At 43.1% G+C, this 24380-nt stretch overlaps 1 protein-coding gene across 1 annotated transcript in view; it reads left to right on the forward strand.

The window, feature by feature from the left end:
• Positions 1–24380, forward strand: part of LOC311104662 (ETS-related transcription factor Elf-1-like) — a 58274-nt gene that overhangs the window by 26749 nt on the left and 7145 nt on the right. The window contains exons 2-8 of the mRNA XM_084146533.1: positions 5573–5989; positions 13142–13313; positions 13510–13614; positions 13905–14060; positions 14333–14416; positions 15186–15378; positions 16886–17263. Of these exons, the coding sequence (XP_084002659.1) occupies positions 5918–5989; positions 13142–13313; positions 13510–13614; positions 13905–14060; positions 14333–14416; positions 15186–15378; positions 16886–17263 (1160 nt within the window). The 5' untranslated portion in view covers positions 5573–5917. The remainder of the gene's footprint in view (positions 1–5572; positions 5990–13141; positions 13314–13509; positions 13615–13904; positions 14061–14332; positions 14417–15185; positions 15379–16885; positions 17264–24380) is intronic.

Genomic DNA, 24380 nt, shown 5'->3' on the forward strand with positions numbered 1-24380 from the left:
CCAAAGTTAGTTTTTCGTAGCAGGTTAGGAGAACTTACACAGCAGGTTAGGATAATTAACTTAGCAGTTTAGGAGACTGAGGTTAAGGTTAGGAAAAGGGTAAGGTTTTAGCAAAAAATGCTCTCCTAACCTGCTATGAAAATCACTTTGTATCGAAGTGGCCTGAAAAGAGTGTGCCCCAGTACTCAAGTAGCCTGAAGCTGGCCAAGAGTGGCTCCACACACGCTGAAGTCACACTTTATTTGCTCTATGGAGGCTTGTGAAATTGAGTAACACTCAAATCCCCTGTTTAGGGGACTTGCGTGGTTCTGGTACAGGTTCCAACAGACATTTTCGGTTATAAATCTATCTATGGACACCGTAGATTGAATGGCTTGCTTTGAGCAGTAGCCCTGGTTCTCACGGATACCTGAGTAATATCTCTTTAGCCTGTTTGAAGTAGGATGTGAAATCTGGCACCAGTTGAAGCTGGGATGTCCCTCCTACCATTTCATTCGCTCTTCTGACTGTCCATCAACTTCTGGCTGACAAAGCACATGCCTGCGATCCTTATATCGTAGTGCAGCAGAAGGAAGCGGTCACTCTAGCACATTCAGAGATCGATTTATAGCCAACTTGATCAAAGTCATCTAAAACCATTCATAGATTTTAAACAAAAAACACTTTGTTTGTTGTAGACGGACCAGATTAATATGAGATGAAAGGCGAGTTCCTAACGAGTTCAGGAAGCCAAGCTAAAGCTCAGTGTGACGTTCACAGCAGTGGGGGAAGACATTTTGATCAAGCGAGATCTTTAGAAAATATGCATATTTTCTCTAACACTAAACATACAAATATGTATTTTACACTTATATGGAAGGTGAAATCTTATAGTTAGTCATTTTATAATTTGATTATACCATATTTAGAAAGCATATAAGTCATTTCAAGCCTTATTCATACAGTTTGGTTGAATAGGAAATACAACATATAAAATATTTCATATTTTCATATTTGTATCATATTTGTACTGTGTACTTGAGCACGTGTCCACAAAAGTGACTACACCTCAGCAATTTATAACTATTTTTGCCAGAAAGGTGTGATGTTAACCTTTCTTTGAGTATGCAGCATTACTATTTATTGTTTATGGCCCTCTCATGATAAATAATTACTTTTGGGGATTACGTAGATTTGTCACGCTCGTCGTATACAGAGGAGGACCAAGGCGCAGCGTGGAAGGTGAACATGCTTTTTATTAATGTTACACGAACAAAACAACAAACGATACGTGAAGTCCTACGGTACAAACACAAACCAAAAGGAACAAGATCCCACACCATACTGTGGGAAACAGGCTGACTAAGTATGGGTCCCAATCAGAGACAACAAGCAACAGCTGATTCACGTTGCCTCTGATTGAGAACCACACTGGCCAACATAGAAACACAATACTAGAACGAACACCAATGAAAACTCACACCCTGGCTCAACATACTAGAGTCCCCAGAGCCAGGGCGTGACAAGATTACGTTTTAGATTACATTTAGTTACATTTAACTGGTGAGCTGTTCTGTTTTGCTCTGCTTTTTCCCCCTCCTCTCCTCTCCTCTGACTGACGTAGAGTGATCTCAGCCTTCCGCTGCCTGTGCAGACAAAGCAGCTGTTGTCATGTGTTCTGGGATACTGTACAGGTCTCTCTAATGACTGACTGTCTGTAGTGTCCCTGTCTACCCTCAACACTGTGCCAACTGGGCCACCCAGATCAATGATGCGATGACAGGAGGGATACAGGACACACATGTGCACTCACATTCACATAAACACACAAGTACACACGCACATGCACTCGCATACACAAACAAGTGCACATGACGCACACCACACACACTCACACACACACACACACACACACACACACCTTGCATTAAACCCATCAGATAAAAAAGTGTTTCTATGTTTCTATCGGTTTGATAACAGGCTTTTGCTGGCCTGTTGTGATTGGAGGGTGCAAATGATTAATTTAGTCACAAGCCTATCTGTAAACTCTGACTAAGATAACAAACGTAATAGAATTTCAACCAACCTACTGACAGTTATGGTGGACGGCATAAGGAGTAAGGGGAAATTGAAGAGAGAAGTGAGACAGGATTGTAGGGGTCATACCATATTCTGTCCTATCTAAAAGCGACAGTTCAATCAAAAATCTATGTTTCTCAGGGCCTGTATTCACAAAACACTCACACATTTTAAGTGATTGAACTTGACTTTGAAGTGAACTGTCCCTTTAAGTCTTGAAGGGAGCATTGGAGTTGGGCAGTACAAATGATGTCATATACAGTACTTATGATGTCTATGAGCAGCTAGGCATAGAATTAAATATGCCTGAAATAAATATATGCAGCCAGGAATGGGCTCCCATATGAACCTGACCACTAGATGTTTATGTTCTTCCCAGAGAAGCAGAGAGAGGGGATTCTACTTAGTCCAGGTTTATGCGTGCTGTCTGCTCCATGTGTGGCCCCAAGCCTGTGTGACTACTGCGTGCGGAGAGTCACTTATACAACTGTGTCAGCTCAGCCCACTGTCTGCCCACAGAGGTAGTTTAATGTGGGGCCTGGAACTGAAGGCTCCATCTGCCCCATTTACCCCCACCAGGAGGTCAATTTCCTTGGGAGGGGGCAAATCTCCCCCCCAGCAGATGCCAAGGGCACTGGCAGTCAGGGGGCTCCAGCTTATAATGGCCAGCTGTGGGTGGCAGAGGTGGGCATGGAAACTACCAATGGGCAGAGTGAAAGAGAGAGCGAGAAAGAGGGAGGGAGAGGCTGAGTGAAATGAAAGGCTGACCTTCAGTACTCTTCCTCTCCACTCCTCCTCTCCTCTCTACTCCTCCTCTCGCTCCTCTGAGCTTCATGTTATGCATTTACCAAAAGCAAGCAGGGGGGAAGAAACAAGATACTTTTAATCACACATTTGTTTGACCTCCCCTCCTCCCCCCTTTCCTCCCCCAATTTGAACCCCTTCCGTCTTCCCTCTCTCACCATTCCCTCTCACCACCACCCCCCCCCTCTCACCACCCCCACAGAGACACAATTGGACTAGGAATGCACTTCGTCAGTCACACAGGCATTTCAAAGCAAACAGGCCCCACCCTGCAGCAGTGGAGAAGGAAACGGGGGAGGTAGGGGCGGCTGGGGGGTGGTGGTGGTAAGGGGGGGGGGGGGGGGGGCTTCTAAGTACTGCTGCCATCTCTCTCTCTCTCCCCTCTCTACTGTTGCCAGTTCTCCTCTACTCCCCCCTACACCGCCCGCTTTAATCTTTAACCAGAACACCTGCCACTCCCTTTCCCCTAAACAGCCCTTGAGACCAGCCTGTGGGATGTGGGCTACGCTCTCACTACGACCCCCCCTATCCCTCCATCAACCCATCTCTTCCTCCTTCCTGAAGGGTCGCTTGGGCAGAGACCATCAGAAGGACTGTGTTATTTTTCCAGAACTTGTTTTCTGTTCTTCCACCCCACCCATGTGCACCCCCCCCCACCCCCCCCCCCCCCCCCCCACCCCTCATTTACACTGGCCCTCATGACCCGGGTGAGCTCACATCCTTGGGGTGTTGGGGGGGGGGGGACGATACCCCCCCTCTTCCCAAGGTACTACAGATGTGACGTCAAAGGGGGACTAGTCTACTTACTGCTACTGGGCTTTGATGGAGTAAAGGGAACCATGTGCTTCTGAAAGTGGAGCAACACTGACTGACAAGCCAGACGATGTCCCAAAGTGCTTATACAGAAACCCTGCCTAAAACCCCAAAGCGCTTCTTCATGATTCCTGTAGTCATGTTTGTTATTGGTCATGATTCTGTAACTTGACATGAAATGGTGGTAGATTACAATAGAATAGTAATATATTTTATAACTTATAGGGGATTCTATGAATTTGATTATGCATTTTAAGATTAATATAGCTACTCACTGAGGCAACAGCTATAATCACACACTTTTTCAAGTGAGTATAAGAGAAACTGAATGTGAAGCCGGGTAATGGATGTATTGGAAAGCCTGGTACATTTTTCCATGTGCTCAGTGCTAGTTTTGATTCTGTTTTGGAAGACTGTGAGAGTGCCTGTCAACCCTGCTAACAATTCTAGGGAGAGAGAACGTTTTTGTAATGTTACCGTAATGTTCCCCTAATGTTTGAGTGTCCAGTTTTCCCTTAGTTATGGGAACATTCTATGTATGTTAGCAAAAACCTTCTGAGAACGTTTTAGCATGCTTTGACATTAGAGTTAGGAGAACATTCCCTTAACGTCAAACAGAACATAACCAGAACGTGGTTACTATGTTCTGGGAATAAATAATATTAATGTTCTAGACACGTTGCAAGAACATTTCTGTTTATCAGTTGTCAGGACATTGCCTGATGGTCCCAAAGAAACATCCTTTCCCAACAAATGTTTTTCTAAATTTCCCTTGTTACTGTTGTCGAGCCAATCAAGGCCCTGATTTGTGAACCACTGATCCATTCATACTTCTCTGTCTGTTGGTAAGGTTAGGGATACTCACACACACACAGTTCTTTCTTGTACAGTGTTTTCAACTTACATATGACCCACGTTCATTTATACAGTCATTATTATTCAACAGTCCTCACCTGGGATTTGAACTCACAACCTCTTTGTCCACGGTATGCCGATTTTCCTGCTACACCACCATGTCCATGTCAAGTAGAGGTTAATCTGGCCTTGATTGGCTCGGCAACAGTAACAAGGTGTGATGTGTAATTAATCTTTTTGGGGGAGTATATTTCTTTGGGACTATCATGCGACGTCCTGACAACTGATACACAGAAATGTTCCTGCAACGTTCCCATGAAACGTGTCTACAACATTGATATCTTATTTTCTGAGAACATGGCAACCATGTTCTGTGTATGTTTGGTGGGATGTTGATGGAATATTATCCTAACACACAGGAAACTGGACACATGAATGTCCTTGCAATGTTCCCATGAAACGTGTCTAGAACATTAATATTTTAAATTCAGAGAATATGGTAACCACGTTCTGGGTAAGTTCTATTTGACATTAAGGGAATGGTCTCTTGGAAACATTCCTTGCACATCACAGGAACATTCCTATGAAACGTTAGTTAATGACCTAATGAGACTCTTTAAGGGAATGTTCTCTAAAGTTGTGGGAAAGTTTGTTGTTAGCTGGCAGGCAGGCGGTTAGGGCCCTCTGAGCCAAGAATGATCCAGTGATCTGAGTTCTCCACTGGAACCAGCAGTCTTTTCATGGGAGCAAGCAGATAGTCAGGCCCATGGTTGTCTCCTATACCCTTTTCACACTTTCGTGCCGACCCGAACTGGACTGTGCTGGCTGGGATATTTTCTTACTTCTTACGCCTCAGACACATAAACACTACTCACATACTCTGAGTGTGGACCCTCTCACAAATTTCTCCCAGAGGCTTAGTTCATCAGGCTAACACAGTTTTGTGGTGCACAGGAGACCCGGGCTCGACTTTGCACCAAAGTCAGGCACAACTAGTCTTACACACACACTGACATGTTCCTCTCTCTCCCCTCTCTCTCAGGCAGGTGTAGATGCTCCAGACGCAGCAGGCCCCAGGAAGAGGCTGCCTCCATCCAGGCTCAGCGCGGCTCTTCTCTGATTCCTGGGTCTCTCAGTCGCACTTTGCTCCACACCCTAACAGGCAACCACAGAGAAAATAAAATAAACAGGTGTGAAGAGGCCACTGGAGATTCTCAAGAAGGGAAGCCATTTTGTTGTGACCCACAGTGACTATTCAGCAGTGACATTGACCTTTGAACCTTTGGTTCAGTCTGGTGGGTTTTCTGTGATTGGACAGTCCCTGGAGGGGTAGGAAATCACCCTACCCGTCTGTCCGTCTGCGTTCTACCCTCGGACCTCCATCGCCATGGCGACCGTGGTGCAGCCCAATGAGCTAGTGTTTGAGTTTGCCAGCAATGGAATGGATGAGATCAATCAGGTACCTGTCATTACATTGGAATTTAGCAGTAGTCAATAACAGTAGTCTTATCATGATGTACCACCACCAATATAGAAAAGTTAAATCTGGAATCTGCAGTAGGGGGAAACAGCACCCTTTGCTGCCCCACCACCATTGTTATTGTTTTTTTTTCCGCGCTGAGGAGCATGGTGAAAAAAAATTGCAGTACATATTGTGCTCTTCTATCGCGCATGCAATGATGTCCGAGGGGAAAAAACATTGTTTGTTCATTGTTTGCAGTAACTACTTTGTTGTTGTAATATCGCAAACGGATGGTGCTGTTTCACCATTAAGGATTCCAGCTTTAAGCAAGACATTTTCCCAGTGAATTTTTACAGATAATATTGAGACAAATACTGAAAGGATTAGCGAAACAAAGATTATTTAAACCAAAAATGACTTAGAAATGTAACTTTTGATTAGCAACATGGTCAGAGGGATTTGAACAGGGAAGTCAGCAAGTCAGCGGGTCAGAGGCTTTACTGTATTGTTGACATGATGGAGAGATGGAGAGAAGGTGTAGAGGAGGAAGGGATAGCTGGGAAATGGAGTTTGGGCTGTTGGCAGGACAGAGACGGAAAGTGTGAGAGACCTGGGCCCGGTTTCCCAAAAGCATCTTAAGACTAAGTTCATCGTTAGAACCATTGGGAAACCGGGCCCAGGAGTGGGGACTCTATTAGTATGTGTGGGAGGAGAGGGTGGGGCTTTGCCAGGACCTGTCAATTTACGGCACAAAGGTTACTCTGTGTGTGTAGATGTGGAGGGACGAGTTGTCACTGGATCCTCTCGCCTGAATAGCACTGGTTCAGGCCTAACCAGACAGACCTGTTGTGGGTGGCTGTTTGTGAGGTGACACGCTAATTCCACTGAAAAGCCTACCATTGTTTGGAAATAACACAAGCCTCCTCTCGGTTCCTCCCTGTGCCCACTCAGTCAATTACCTGAGGATTACATCGTCTATTCACGTGGTAGCTGGAAAGAATATCTTAAAATAGCACTGGGATAACGTATTCACATTTAGCGCTAATGCTAACCAAGGGGGCCATTTTGTTTTCGCTGGAGCTAGCTAGTCTGAAGTGTTTATATTTCTGTATGGGGGCTGTTGGAATCAAAGAAAGCCACAGCTAGCCTAGCCTGCTGGACTGTGATGATTAGCCTTCTTATATTGGATTTTACAGTCAATAAGTAGCTCCCTGAGTCAGGGCCATGGTGTAATGACTTCAGAATTAGGGTTAGCTCAGTTTAGTGTCTGAAAGCTGCTATTATAGAGTTCTATTGAAGCCTGTTGTGGTTATACACTCATTTACACCCACTCACATTGTTTTTACAGCACTCCATAAAGATCAGTCTGTCAAAAGCACCCCCTTTTAAGTATTTCAGTTGTTATCTGTGGTGTGGCTATGCAGTGGTGTCATGCCCCCTCAGATTTGTCCTGTTTTTGAATTTTTCAGATGTTAACTTAATTACAAAAAGTTTTATCATAATTATTTATAAAAAGATATGTCAGCGGAATTTTGCTTTGGGGGCACACTGACTGGACCAGCCCCCCCACCTCATTCTCCCTAGTAAGTGGTGGCTTCCTTCTTTTCACTCTGTCAATTAGGTTAGTATTGTGGAGTATCTACAATGTTGTTGATCCATCCTCAGTTTTCTCCTATCATAGCCATTAAACTCTGTAATTGTTTTAAAGTCACCATTGGCCTCATGGTGAAATCCCTGACCGGTTTCCTTCCTTTCTGGCAACACCATCCAAAGTGTCATTAATAACTCCACCACAGGAGGTTGGTTGCACCTTAATTGGGGAGGACAGGCTCGTGGGTAATGGCTGGAGCGGAATTAGTGGAATGGTATCAACTACATCAAACACATGGTTTGATGCCATTCCATTCGCTCCGTTCCAGCCATTATTATGAACCGGCCTCCCCTCAGCAGCCTCCACTGAATTACTCCACCATGCTCAAAGGGATATTCAGTGACCGCTTTCTTTACATTTCTACCTATCGACCAATAGTTTCCCCTTCTTTGGAAAACCTGCCTGGTCTTTGTGGTTGAATTTGTGTTTGAAAATCACTGCTCGGCTGAGGGACTGAGGAACTGAGGGACAGAGATGAGGTAGTCATTCAAAAATCATGTTAAACACTATTATTGCACACAGAGTGAGTCAATGCAATGTATTATGTGACTTGTTAAGCACATTGTTACTCCTGAACTTATTTACGCTTGCCATAAAAAAGGGGTTGAATACTTATTGACTCAAGACATTTCAGCGTTGTGTTTGTTATTAATATGCAACAATGTCTAAAAACATAATTCCACTTTGGGGTATTGTGTGTGTAGGCAAGTGACACAACATCTAAATGTAATCCATTTTAAATTCAGGCTGTAACAACAAAACGTGGAAAAAGTCAAGGGGTTTGAATACTTTCTGAATATATATTTTTACATAGAATTAGGCATAATGATCATGGCTCTTGATTGCAGGAAAAAGCTGATTCAGGTGTTTGAAAAATACAAAATTCTTCAACTTCAACTGCCACCCTACCTCCATCCTCATGTACTCCGTGCCCCATCTAAAATAATGGGTGCATGACACCCCTGTGACTATGTAATGTTTACCATTCACTTCCTCTATCAGCCCCATTAGGGGATGTTAAAAGTATATAGGTGGGGCTAGAAATGGCGACATGGGCAGGTAAAGCAGAACTGGGTTGATTATAGGGGAACCTCACACACAGGGGCTTGCTTTCATAGCCGAAACTGGGAACTCAGAGATGCAAATACTCCAGTGATCGTTATATCTGGTTTCCCTATTAGAAACACTGTTGAGAGCAACAAATCAAATCACATTTTATTGGTCACATACACGTGTTTAGCAGATGTTATTGCGGGTGTAGAGAAATGCTTGTGTTTCTAGCTCCGACAGTGCAGTAATATCTAACAAGTAATATCTAACAATTTAACAACATATACCCAATACAGACAAATCTAAGTAAAGCAATGGAATTAAGAATATATAAATAAATATATGGACAAGCAATGTCAGAGCGGCATAGACTAAGATACAGTAGAATAGTATAGAATACAGTATATACATATGAGATGAGTAATGCAAGATATGTAAACATTATTCAAGTGACTAGTGTTCCATTTATTAAAGTGGCCAGTGATTTCTAATCTATGTATATAGGCAGCAGCCTCTAATGTGCTAGTGATGGCTATTTAACAGTCTGATGGCCTTGAGATAGAAGCTGTTTTTCAGTCTCCCGGTCTCAGCTTTGATGCACCTGTACTGACCTCGCCTTCTGGATGATAGCGGGGTGAACAGGCAGTGGCTCGGGTGGTTGTTGTCCTTGATGATCTTTTTGGCCTTCCTGTGACATCGGGTGCTGTAGGTGTCCTGGAGGGCTGGTAGTTTGCCCCCGGTGATGCGTTGGGCAGACCGCAGCACCCTCTGGAGAGCCCTGTGGTTGTGGGCGGTGCAGTTGCTGTACCAGGCAGTGATACAGCCCGACAGGATGCTCTGAATTGTACATCTGTAAAAGTTTGTGAGGGTTTTAGGTGCCAAGCCACATTTCTTCAGCCTCCTGAGGTTGAAGACGTGCTGTTGCGCCTTCTTTACCACACTGTCTGTGTGAGTGGACCATTTCAGTTTGTCAGTGATGTGTACGCCGAGGAACTTGAAGCTTTCCACCTTCTCCACTGCGGTCCCGTCGATGTGGATAGTGGGGTGTTCCCTCTGCTGTTTCCTGAAGTCCACGATCATCTCCTTTGTTTTGTTATGTTGATGTTGAGTGAGAGGTTATTATTTCCTGGCACCACACTCCCAGAGCCCTCACCTCCTCCCTGTAGGCTGTCTCGTCATTGTTGGTAATCAAGCCTACTACTGTTGTGTCGTCTGCAAACTTGATGATTGAGTTGGAGGTGTGCGTGGCCCTTGTGTATTTCGTACTAAATACCATACTCTGTTTTACACCTTTAATTGTCTTGTTGAGATAGTTGAGTGTCTCTTGGCTAATATGTAGGAAAGGTAGCTAGCTGGCTACCCACTGGGCAAAAACTGGTTGAATCAGCGATGTTTCCACATCATTTAAACAAAATTCAATGTGATGACGCTGAATCAACGTGGAAAACTGATTTGATTTGCAAAAAGTCATCAATGTAAAGGAATTTAGTATTTTTTAAAACCTAAATCCAATGACATGTTGAACTGTTTCGTTGATTTCATGTTGAATTCATGTTAGTTGACAACCAAATATAAATCAATGCTAGAAATGACATCTGTGCCCAGTAGTAGCAGTTGGTTCTGCTTTGTGACAAAGCCCCCAGGTGTTTTGTTGAAACTGACCCCCATTATGTCAAGACAACAACAGCAGACAGACACAGACGTCTTCTGCCCCGTCAGCAGAATCTGTGTGGGTTTCAGTTTGTCTGGTCTGGTTCTGCTAGGGAGGGGAGACAGTGTGGTGTTAATGCACAGACGAGTGAACTCAGCAGACTCACTGGTGCTCTCTTTATGTCTGGGCACAAACACATGCGCACGCACACGCACACACACACACACAAGGTCGCAGGCATCAGTGAACCCGGACAAGGAGGGCGAGACGGGACTCCTTACTGACTGAGATATCTGGTATTGTGTCTAGCTACTAGTCTGAGAACAATAGACAGCATGCTGTTGTGTCAATGACATTTCAGCTTTTACAGTCAAAGGACACAACAAACTGCATTCTTTATCTCTATATTTCCCAAGTGGTGGTCCCAAATGGTCTCGTGGCCCACTGTTGACCATTAGTACTGACATCATGAAAAAGCAGCATGTTGGATGGACAGTGTTCTGAAAACTAAGATATTGTTAGAAATTGTTAGTTCCTGAACTAGAGATCCTGGTTCGAATCCAGGCTCTGTCATAGCCGGCCGCGACCGGGAGACCCATGGGGTGGCGCACAATTGGCCCAGCGTCGCCCAGGGTAGGGGAGGGAATGGCCGGCAGGGGATGTAGCTCAGTTGGTAGAGCATGGCGTTTGCAACGCCAGGGTTGTGGGTTCGATAAAATAATGTATGCGCTAACTGTAATTCGCTCTGGATAAGAGCGTCTGCTAAATGACTAAAATGTAAATGTAAATGAACTCTTAGCTATGTTTACATAGTGTAATCGTTTGGTAATGACTCCTAGAGTTTGAATGATTTTACGTAATGCGGTTGTCTGTGGCAGGGTGCTGTTAGTGTACTGTTAGTTCTCTGGTTAAAGTGTAGCATTGAGTGAATGTAACCTTGGACTCCCTAGTCCCTCCCTGGGGCTCAAGACTCAACGTTTAGACACCTGGAATTCCTGGGGTTCAACCACAAGAATGGATATGTGTGCTTTAGAGGAGAGAGAGAGATGGCTGACCCATATAAATATAATTATTTGAATGGACATTCCTATGGCTGACCCCTCTTACAAGCAACTTCGACTCAACCAGAATTACTAAAAAAGCAGAAACCTTATAATGTTCCATAACATGTCAAGGGCTATCTCTAGGGATTGAAAAAGTAAAATCATACTACTCAGAACATTGTTTGGTTATGCCATTAAAACCTATTTGTTGTTCATTACACCATTTTGGAATTTTAAGCCAAAATGTTGTTACTGGCCTTTCAATGTGCCACTAATGTTTTTTTGTGGGGTAGTACAAAGCAGCACATAGATGATAATCAGGCAAAGAGCTGTAGTCTGGCTCCATCTCCTGGTAGTTTTCAGAAACTGACACTGAATTCATTTTTGTCTCTCTGGCTATGAGAGTGCAGGCAGTGTAAACAGGCCAAAATACTTTGCAACATTTTTCATTAGACCATTTTTGGTTGTTTGATATTTAGAATAGCTTAACCTAACGTAAAGGACCTGCAAGCTAGGTGTCCTGCCTGCTCCATGTCCTTCTGGAGTTGGAACTGGAGCCTTTTGGGCATGTTATGGGAAAAAACTAACGGAAAGAGGTGCCATCCACATAGCCTCCTGTTGTGGTGCTGTTGAAGACAGGAAAATAACAGTGTGCTGACCGAAAATAAAAACGGTGTCTTTACTCCACAAGGACCCCTGAGTCACAGAATCTGAGATGAGAGAAGCTTGTTGCCCACATGTTCTGTCTGGGAAACAAACTGCCATGTCACATTGGTAGGCCTACTGTAGAAAGTGTTTCCCCTACCATTATATATGACCAAGCGGGAACCCCCACCTATAGGTCTGTTGCCAAAAATGTTTATATTTAAATAGACCCTGGATGTTTGTTTGCAACCCGTCTGGAAAATAAGCTAGGGGTAACACTGGTGGACGCGGTCAGTGATGAAAGTGTTGCCAGGGGTGCTTGGTTTCCATATCAACAGTTGGAACGGGTGTCATACGGTTTGGCCAGAGTTCTGGCAATTTCCTTAGCTGAGAATGTCCTCAGCTCTTCCCGTGTTGGGAAATGTTGTGCTGGAAATGAGGGGGCGTGTCTGGAATTCCCAGCAATAAGAATGTCCCAGTGGGCCACTGAAGCACTGTTGAAATGAGCTCTCCCTCTGTTGCACACTGAGTGTACAAAACATTAGGAACACCTACTCTTTCCATGACATAGACTGACCAGGTGAATCCAGTTGAAAGCTTTGACCCCTTATTGATGTCACCTGTTAAATCCACAGATGAATGGGGGGAGACTAGTTAAAGAAGGATTTTTAAGCTTTGAGACAGTTGAGCCATGGATTGTGTATGTGTGCCATTGAGGGTGAATGGGCAAGACAAAATATTTAAGTGACTTTGAATGGGGTATGGTAGTATGTGCCAGGCGCACCAGTTTGAATGTGTCAAGAACTGCAACGCTGCTGGGTTTTTCACGCTCAACAGTTTCCCGTGTGTATCAAGAATGGTCCACCACCCAAAGGACATCCAGCCAACTTGACACAACTGTGCATAGAGCTGTATGGTTTGTTAAACTTTGAAATCAATGGTTTTTGTTTGCCATACATTTTAAATTGAAAAATCAGTCTCAACATAATATTGTTATCATGGAATTGCCCATAAGATCAAAATGAAGCAATAGACATAGACATGTAATTCTGTGATCTAACGTCTGTGGTCTCTGTCGGTGTCTTCTGTTGGTCTCTCTGTGTGTCCAGCTGGATGACCCGTCCGTGTTTCCAGCTGTCATCGTAGAGCAGGTGCCCGCCGCTGACCTGATGCAGGTCTACTCAGGCATGGAGTCGGACGAGGTGGCCAACGGCATCATGGTGGACACCACTCTACACGTGGTGGAGGAGCCTATTATGGTTGGAGACGTGGGCCTCTCAGGTGAGGAGGAGGAGATGATACTTTACACATGCATGCATGCCTAGGGGATAGGGGCTAGGGGTTGTTTCCGGACAGGGCCTGGTATTACTTAAATGACCTAGAATTCACCCTTAGTGATTGTAACATCCTTTCACGTTTGTCTCTAAATCTGTCTTTTTCATGTTCTGATGACAATCCCTTTCTGATTGACCAATAGAAACGACGATGTCAGGCACAGATGACAGCATGGAGACCAACGAGGCTGCGGCAGCCCTTCTCAATATGGAGTCACCAAACAATATCCTGGACGAGAAGCGCATGAGTACGATTTATGTTGTTTTGTTGTTGCTACTTGCTAGGAGGGGGGTTAGGGGAAGGACTATTTTTAAATATTTTGGTACCACTTGTTTGTTAACTGAATCCAATTTCTACCTCAGGGCATTTACCACTTTCAAAACATATTGTTAAAACGTACAAGTTTTTGATGAAGGCAATTTGTAGTATTTTCACTAACTCCCATAATTATCTCTGGCTGTTGCTTTAGTTCACAGTCTCATAACATTACATAACTGGGAGTAATATTGAGTGTACTACTTTTTTCTATTGTTGTAGTTCACACCTATGGGACCATGTTGGAGTCTGACTACACATACATCCCTCTGCGGCCGGAGCCCAATGGCTGCATGGATGTATCGCTGGACGAGGAAACATCCTCCATGGACGAGATCCCTCAGAAGAGCGTGTCCAAACCACAGAGGAAAAGTAAAGGTACTGCAGGGGGTCCTCCTGGACTGTAGGGGACAGTGTTAGAAAACATTAGGTGGTCAAACAACGTAATTTAGTCTTGTTTTTAAACTTCAAGATGAAAATATTCCATTTACACTCATGTTTCGGAGAGATTTTTTAAGAGTTACACAGGAGTGCCTTGGCAAATATATTTGCTTATAGCCTTATTAGCAAATGTTTCATAATACAGTGCTGATAATGTTTTTATTTAGCCACTTTTACTTAACCATTCTCCTTCCTTGTTCCCGTCTTAGTGCGCAAGCCGCGGGCGGTGCGTCCATGCTCCCCCATCACCACTCCCAGCCTGCCACTCAAGAAGAAGAGCAAAGAGGGCAAAGGTGAGCGTTCTTCTCAACCAGCTCACCTCTTGAAAAACAGCCAATCGCAATCAAGGTCTCTCCTGGCACCTTCTCAACCAGCGTGATTCTTGAAAAAAACAGCCAATCAAAATAAAGGTCTCTCCTGGCCCTGTCTCAACTGACTCGCCTCTTGAAAAAATAGCCAATCGTTATCAAGGTCTCTCTCTTGGCCTATTCTGTGGGCTACTGTGCACGTTTCTGCTTGTAGAGTGGTGCAATCATCAACCAGCAGCCAATGTAGTCCAGTTGGGTAGGACCTCAGCTTGCTAATTGATGAGGTGCTCTCAAAGTGCTGTGTTTCACAGGGAAATAACTGTAATTGCGGGTGTGTGTTCCCTTGCTCAGCACAGAGAGGGGATGGGGAGAGGGGGTTGGTTCAGCCGGACACGTATACATCACCCTGTCATGGTGGCTGGGACTCAAGTGGCTGCTGGAGGGGTTGCTGTTTCTAACCACTTCTGGTCCTAACCGTTTCACAAACATGAGTAATCTACTGCCAGAGCCCCATCCAATTATATATATTTTCCAACCCTAGGTACACACACACACACACGACGAGAACGACAAATTGATTTATTTAAGTTATGGGGAGGGAATGCTGTAATTGCGTCTCTGCCTATTTCCATTTGTTAAGTAAAACCTCTGCAATGCTAAATGAATTATGGACGGGTGTAGCAGAGCTCCAAGCTCACATGTATTAGGCTCACATGTTAAAACTGCAAATTCCTCTTTTATCCCCCCTACGTAGGGAACACCATCTACCTATGGGAGTTCCTCCTGGCCCTGTTGCAGGACAAGAACACATGTCCCAAGTACATCAAGTGGACGCAGAGGGAGAAGGGCATCTTTAAGCTGGTGGACTCCAAGGCTGTGTCCAAACTGTGGGGCAAGCACAAGAACAAACCTGACATGAACTATGAAACTATGGGCAGAGCACTCAGGTGAGAGGATTGTTATTACACACATGGTGTTGGCCAACATCATAGTGTTAGGAAACCAATAACTAGCCTTCTGATTTTACTGCACTCGTTATGTCTAGGGGTCTTAGGCCTAGCTACATGGTCTGTAATCTGATTTGATTTGTTCATAAATGTGAGAAGTAAGCATATGCAACCAGGGATGTATGCATGTGCCCAGGGAGACAGCCACCTTACCTTAGGTCAAGTCATGACTCCCATGATCGTTTAAGCAGATTAGTATTTGTTCAAAGTGGTGATCTCAAAATAAAAATATACAAGGGAAAATCTAGTCAATCGCACAACTGGATGCATTCAATCAAAATGTGTCTTACATAGATTTATTCTGGCTTGGGGAGTCAAACCAGCAATTTTTCAGTTGATGGCCCAACACACTTAACCACTAGGCTACCTGCCACACCTTACAAAGAGGCATTCCTAAACTAAAGAGGCTAACTAACACAAAACCACATCAAAAACTGGCAGGCCCAGGCCTCTGGTCACAGATTGCCAATAATCCTGACGGCTCCCACCTGTGGACTTAATGGGATACTTTGGGATTTTGGCAATGAGGCCCTTTATCTACTTCCCCAGAGTCAGATGAACTCGTGGATAACATTTGTATGTCTTTGTGTCCATAATGAAGGAAGTCAGAGGTAGTTTTGCGAGCCAATGCTAACTAGTGTTAGCGCAATGACTGAAAGTCTATGGGTATCTACTAGCATGCTAGCAGATAACCATAAACTTCCAGTCATTGCTCTAACGCTAGTTAGCATTGGCTCGCGAAATAATCTCTAACTTCAGCCCTTGACTCGGTGCTGCCACCTGGGGATGGAGTATGGAAGTGCATGGTAGTGTGTTTGTCTATGTCCTGACACTAAACTACCCCTCATATCATAAGACAGTTAAGAAGGGTATCATGTTAAAATGTCTGTGCACCTGTTGCAGTAAAAAGCACTACAAAAAATAAAAAATGGAATAAGTGCTTCTAGAGCACATAGATGCCAAACCGCACATACAGTATGTGGTGTCGTACAAAATCTCAACTCAACCCCATCCACTTCTCCTCTTGAAGGCAGTATTATAACGTCAATGAAACCTACTTTGAATTTGTTTTAATACAGTGAGCAAGGCACTGGGTGTCAGGCAGACAAGTCTGGCTGACATCTACAAATAAAAGAGCCCACACAAAATATTATTATGGACCCCAGATATCCTTTGTACCAGGACTTTAAGTCACGTCTCTCAGGTCAACATTATCAAGGACCAGGTTATAAAAGAAATAGAGCAAAGCAATCATCAATTCCAATGGCACCTTATTCAAACCACGGCCATTATCGGGGTAGCAAGCGAAAGTGTTCCACTGAAGTAAATTTAGAAAAGTGCAAAAATTTTCCTCAAGTCTCTTTCTGTTTGTAATGTTACCTCATGTTTACTCAATGCCACAAACAAAATGATCTTACCTTAACTGTCACTTCTCTCCCTCCCTAAGGTATTACTACCAGCGCGGTATCCTGGCTAAGGTGGAGGGCCAGCGGCTAGTCTACCAGTTTAAAGAGATGCCTCCTGACCTAGTGGTGATTGAAGAGGACACATGCCCCGAACTCAGCCCTGGCTATGGGGGTCACCGCCCCAGCCACCACGGCCGGGGAATGGGGGGCCGTGGAGGCCCCAGAGGGGGTCACGGTAAAAACCCTGCTCATGGGCACCATCCTATATTGGTAAAACAAGTGAAGAGAGAGCCTATTGATATGGATGGAGGGCTGTACCCTGAGCTCAATGGTAAACATGCAGAACAGATGATCCAGACGGTCCACGTGCTGCAGCCCAACCAGGGGGCGGCTGTGCCGGCCTCCTCGCACACTGTGAGGTGAGAGATGGATGGACATATGTACACACACACGTGCATACTCGCACGCATATCCATACGCACGTAGATGCACGCGCACGCGCACACACGTAACATAGCGAACCGTGGCTATTGGACCTAGGCCTTCAGTGTGGGAAAATATCTTCCAAAACATTGTACCAAACTCCCAAATCTCAAAAAACAGAGACAGCACCTGCACTAGCGTTACCAGCAACAACAACCTCATTGCTTACATAACCTATGGTAGCCTAACGCCATCACTATCACCAAAACAATAATAAGCCAGTAGGTTCCAATCATAAGAATACAAAAACAGAACCATTAGGCTAAGCATTTCCAAATCGAAATACAACTATTACTTCCCATTGCAAACATGGTGACCCATATGGCTCAGTTGGTAGAGCATGGCACTTGCAACACTAGCGTTGTGGGTTCGATTCCCATGAGGGACCAATATGAAAAATGTATGCACTCACTACTGTAAGTTGCTCTGGATAAGAGTGTCTACTAAATGACTAAAATGTTAAATGTTCAGCATACAAAGTAACCAGTGGTTTAAATGCAACAATGTTTCACACCAGGGTTGGGCTCAATTGAGCATTCCTCATAATGAATTCCTATTGAAGTAGTAAATGGGATATTGAATTCTGTGAAATTCAAATGTCTATTCTACATTAAGTATAGTCTATACATCTTGTGGATCAAACGTCGTTAAATACAGTACATGCAAATTAAATATTGTTTGGTCGTTCCATGTAATTTCAGCAAGCCATGACACCCACCATCTCAGATTGTTCTGAAATCGTTTCTGTAGTTAGAAAAAGATAAGATTAACATTCCTGCTAAATTATTTTGTTGAAATATAATTTGATCTCTGAGAAATTAAGCAAATTGATTGCACCCAAATTGGCTATTTTAATTTATAGTATTCATATAATATTCTGTAAATATAGTACCTTACATCCGATTTGGACCAAACTTTTTTCTAACAATGAGTAAGACACGGGTAATCCAAATAAATGGTCAAAAGCCACCCACGGACCCCCCACATCCCATGTCAATCCCAACCCAACAATGAGTATACAGTATCAGTTCTCAATGTCTGACAAGTAGTATGGAGCTGCGGCTCTGAGTATTGTTTCTTCATCCTATGTAATGTATTCTCAGTGAATTTGGTGATGTTTTTTTTCCACTGTTCAGAAATTTGTAATTGAATCTGTTAGGTTTATGTCCCATCCTATATCCTGATATTACCAGGTTCTGACCACTAGATGGTGCTTTTCCTGCTATTAGCTTAATTTCTCAGAGATCAAATTATATTTCAACAAAATAATGTTGCAGGAATGGTAATCTTATCTAACAACAGAAACTATTTAAGACTCCTGAACAGCTAATCATGGCTACCCGGACTATTTGCACCCCCATCCCATCTTTTTACGCTGCTGCTACTCTGTTAATTATTTAGGCATAGTCACTTTAACTCTAGCCACATGTATATATTACCTCAACTACCTAAACTTTTTGTTGTTGTTTTATTTTACTTTTTTATTAAGAAATAATTGCATTGTTGGTTAAGGGCTGTAAGTAAGCATTTCACGGTAATGTCTACACCTGTTATGTGGCAAATAAAATTGGATTTGATTTGATTTCAGAACAATCTGAGATGGATGTCGAAATCCTCTTTCTTGTGCTTTTTGAGGTGGAACGACCCTGATGAAACAATTGATTTTCAGGACAAAATCTTAAAATGAATGATCAAGGAAAACAAAACCTGTATTCAAATATTCTAAGTTATTATATTTCATCAATCACTTAAATTTGGTTAAATATGGGGAAAATGCTACATTTCCCAGAATACATTAGTTTAACCCTCAAGTTAAGGTCCAAGGCCTTAAAAAAAGCAGCCAAACAAATGAAATGGTTGATGGAAATATAATTGGCTATTCTAAGCACTAAGGTTAAAATAGTATATGAACATTGTTTCCAGAAAAAAAGTAATATTTTCTTTGGTATCTGGAAGTGTAACCTGTCAGATTCAATGAAACTCTCATGTTCAACATAATGACTGAGTGAAATTGCACTGAATTCAATTCTACTTCCAATTTATTTTTTTATTTTTTTGGGGGGTAGATCAGCTTTAATATTGCAGATAGATTGTAGCTTCCATCAATGTAACTGTCTGCATCAATTCCAATCCCCCATATATAGTCGGAAGTTTACATACACTTAGGTTGGAGTCATTAAAACTAGTTTTTCAACCACTCCACAAATTTCTTGTTAACAAACTATAGTTTTGGCAAGTCGGTTAGGACATCTACTTTGTGCATGACACAAGTAATTTTTCCAACAATTGTTTACAGACAGATTATTTCACTTATAATTCACTGTATCACAATTCCAGTGGGTCAGAAGTTTACATACACAAAGTTGACTGTGCCTTTAAACAGCTTGGAAAATTCCAGAAAATGATGTAATGGCTTTAGAAGCTTCTGATAGGCTAATTGACATCATTTGAGTCAATTGGAGGTGTACCTGTGGATGTATTTCAAGGCTTACCTTCAAACTCAGTGCCTCTTTGCTTGACATAATGGGAAAATCAAAAGAAATCAGCCAAGACCTCAGAAAAAAAATTGTACACCTCCACACGTCTGGTTCATCCTTGGGAGCAATTTCCAAACGCCTGAAATTACCACGTTCATCTGTACAAGCAATAGTATGCAAGTATAAACACCATGGGACCACGCATACCACTCAGGAAGGAGACGTGTTCTGTCTCCTATAGATGAACGTACTTAGGTGCGAAAAGTGCAAATCAATCCCAGAACAACAGCAAAGGACCTTGTGAAGATGCTAGAGGAAACAGATACAAAAGTATCTATATCCACAGTAAAATGAGTCCTATATCAACATAACCTGAAAGGCCGCTCAGCAAGGAAGAGGCCACTGCTCCAAAACCGCCATAGAAAAGCCAGACTAAGGTTTGCAACTGCACATGGGGACAAAGATTGTACTTTTTGGAGAAATGTCCTCTGGTCTGATGAAACAAAAATAGAACTGTTTGGCCATAATGACCATCCTTATGTTTGAAGGAAAAATGGGGAGGCTTGCAAGCCGAAGAACACCATCCCAACCGTGAAGCACAGGGGTGGCAGCAGCATGCTGTGGGGGTGCTTTGCAGGAGGGACTGGTACACTTCACATCAGTCAGGAAGTTAAAGCTTGGTCGTAAATGGGTCTTCCAAATGAACAATCATACTTCCAAAGTTGTGGCAAAATGGCTTAAAGACAACAAAGTCAATGTATTGGAGTGGTCATCACAAAGCCCTGACCTCAATCCTATAGAACATTTATGGGCAGAACTGAAAAAGTGTGTGCGAGCAATGAGGCCTACAAACCTGACTCAGTTACCCCAGCTCTGTCAGGAGGAATGGGCCAAAATTCACCCAACTTATTGTGGGAAGCTTGTGGAAGGCTACCCAAAACGTTTGACCCAAGTGAAACAATTTAAAGGCAATGCTACCAAATACTAATTGAGTGTATGTAAACCTCTGACCCACTGGGAATGTGATGAAAGAAATAAAAGCAGAAATAAATCATTCTCTCTACTATTATTCTGACATTTCACATTCTTAAAATAAAGTGGTGATCCTAACTGACCTAAGACAGGGAATTTTTACTAGGATTAAATGTCAGGAATTGTGAAAACTGAGTTTAAATGTATTTGGCTAAGGTGTATGTAAACTTCAGACTTCAACTGTGTATGTACAGTGGGGAAAAAAAGTATTTAGTCAGCCACCAATTGTGCAAGTTCTCCCACTTAAAAATATGAGAGAGGCCTGTAATTTTCATCATAGGTACACGTCAACTATGACAGACAAAATGAGAATTTTTTTCCCAGAAATTCACATTGTAGGATTTTTAATGAATTTATTTGCAAATTATGGTGGAAAATAAGTATTTGGTCAATAACAAAAGATTCTCAATACTTTGTTATATACCCTTTGTTGGCAATGACACAGGTCAAATGTTTTCTGTAAGTCTTCACAAGGTTTTCACACACTGTTGCTGGTATTTTGGCCCATTCCTCCATGCAGATCTCCTCTAGAGCAGTGATGTTTTGGGGCTGTCGCTGGGCAACACAGACTTTCAACTCCCTCCAAAGATTTTCTATGGGGTTGAGATCTGGAGACTGGCTAGGCCACTCCAGGACCTTGAAATGCTTCTTACGAAGCCACTCCTTCGTTGCCCGGGCGGTGTGTTTGGGATCATTGTCATGCTGAAAGACCCAGCCACGTTTCATCTTCAATGCCCTTGCTGATGGAAGGAGGTTTTCACTCAAAATCTCACGATACATAGCCCCATTCATTCTTTCCTTTACACGGATCAGTCGTCCTGGTCCCTTTGCAGAAAAACAGCCCCAAAGCATGATGTTTCCACCCCCATGCTTCACAGTAGGTATGGTGTTCTTTGGATGCAACTCAGCATTCTTTGTCCTCCAAACACGACGAGTTGAGTTTTTACCAAAAAGTTATATTTTGGTTTCATCTGACCATATGACATTCTCCCAATCCTCTTCTGGATCATCCAAATGCACTCTAGCAAACTTCAGACGGGCCTGGACATGTACTGGCTTAAGCAGGGGGACACATCTGGCACTGCAGGATTTGAGTCCCTGGCGGCGTAGTGTGTTACTGATGGTAGGCTTTGTTACTTTGGTCCCAGCTCTCTGCAGGTTATTCACTAGGTCCCCCCGTGTAGTTCTGGGATTTTTGCTCACCGTTCTTGTGATCATTTTGACCCCACGGGGTGAGATCTTGCGTGGAGCCCAAGATCGAGGGAGATTATCAGTGGTCTTGTATGTCTTCCATTTCATAATAATTGCTCCCACAGTTGATTTCTTCAAACCAAGCTGCTTACCTATTGCAGATTCAGTCTTCCCAGCCTGGTGCAGGTCTACAATTTTGTTTCTGGTGTCCTTTGACAGCTCTTTGGTCTTGGCCATAGTGGAGTTTGGAGTGTGACTGTTTGAGGTTGTGGACAGGTGTCTTTTATACTGATAACTAGTTCAAACAGGTGCCATTAATACAGATAACGAGTGGAGGACAGAGGAGCCTCTTAAAGAAGAAGTTACAGGTCTGTGAGAGCCAGAAATCTTGCTTGTTTGTAGGTGACCAAATACTTATTTTCCACCATAATTAGCAAATAAATTCATAAAAAATCCTACAATGTGATTTTCTGGATTTTTTCTCCTCAATTTGTCTGTCATAGTTGACGTGTACCTATGATGAAAATTACAGGCCTCTCTCATCTTTTTAAGTGGGAGAACATGCATAATTGGTGGCTGACTAAATACTTTTTTTCCCCCACTGTATATATATATATATATATACACAGTATATACATACACATACATACCCACATATATAAATATATAGTATAAATAGTACCACACCTACTCATTCAAGGGTTTTACTTTATCTTTACTATTTTCTACATTGTAGAATAATATTGAAGACATCAGAACTATGAAATAACACATATGGAATAATGTAGTAACCAAAAAAGTGTTAAACAAATCAAAATATATTTGAGATTCTTCAAATAGCCACCCTTTGCCTTGATGACAGCTTTGCACACTATTGGCATTCTCTCAACCAGCTTCACCTGTTATGCTTTTCCAACAGTCTTGAAGGAGTTCCCACATATGCTGAGCACTTGTTGGCTGCTTTCCCGGTCCGTCTCATCCCAAACCATCTCAATTTGGTTGAGGTCGGGGGATTGTAGAGGCCAGGTCATCTGATGCAGCACTCCATCACTCTCCTTCTTGGTAAAATAGCCCTTACACAGCCTGGAGGTTTGTTGGGTCATTGTCCTGTTGAAAAACAAATGACAGTCCCACTAAGCCCAAACCAGATGGGATGGCGTATCGCTGCAGAATGCTGTGGTAGCCATGCTGGTTAAGTCTGCCTTGAATTCTAAATAAATCACAGACAGTGTCACCAGCAAAGCACCCCCACATGATAACACCTCCTTCTCCATGCTTTACAGTGGGAACTACAGATGCAGAGATCATCCATTCACCCGCACCGCGTCTCACAATGACACGGTGGTTGGAACCAAAAATCTCAAATTTGGACTCCAGACCAAAGGACAAATTTCCATCGGTCTAATGTCCATTGCTCGTGTTTCTTGGGCCAAGCAAGTCTCTTCTTCTTATTGTTGTCCTTTAGTAGTGGTTTCTTTGCAGCAATTCGACCATGAAGGCCTGATTCACACAGTCCCATCTGAACAGTTGATGTTGAGATGTGTCTGTGACTTGAACTCTGTGAAGCATTTATTTGGGCTGCAATTTCTGAGGCTGGTAACTCTACTGAACTTATCCTCTGCAGCAGAGGTAACTCTGGGTCTTCCATTCCTGTAGCGGTCCTCTTGAGAGCCAATTTCATCATAAAGCTTGATGGTCAGTTAGGATCACCACTTTATTTTAAGGATGTGAAATGTCAGAATAATAGTAGAGAGAATGGTTTATTTCATTGACAAGGTTAGAAATAATGATTTTTAATATAAATAATAATTGTGTCCTTCATACTTTCATCAAAGAATCCTCCATTTGCAGCAGTTAGAGCCTTGCAGACATTTGGCATTCTAGTTGTCAATTTGTTGAGGTAATCTGAAGAGATTTCACCCCATGCTTCCTGAAGCACCTCCCACAAGTTGGATTGGCTTGATGGGCACTTCTTACGCACCATACGATCAAGCTGCTCCCACAACAGCTCAATAGGGTTGAAATCCGGTTACTGTGCTGGCCACTCCATTATAGACAGAATACCAGCTGACTGCTTCTTCCCTAAATACTTCTTGCATAGTTTGGAGCTGTGCTTTGGGTTGGCCTGTTGTAGGAGGAAATTGGCTCCAATCAAGCGCCGTCCACAGGGTATGGCATGGCGTTGCAAAATGGAGTGATAGCCTTCCTTCTTCAAGATCCCTTTTACCCTGTACAAATCTCCCACTTTACCACCACCAAAGCACTCCCAGACCATCACATTGCCTCCACCTTGCTTGACAGATGGCATCAAGCACTCCTCCAGCATCTTTTCATTTGGTCTGCGTCTTACAAA

The sequence above is a fragment of the Coregonus lavaretus genome (genome assembly GCF_964263955.1).
Source record: "Coregonus lavaretus genome assembly, chromosome: 29".
Taxonomy (NCBI): Eukaryota; Metazoa; Chordata; class Actinopteri; order Salmoniformes; family Salmonidae; genus Coregonus; species Coregonus lavaretus.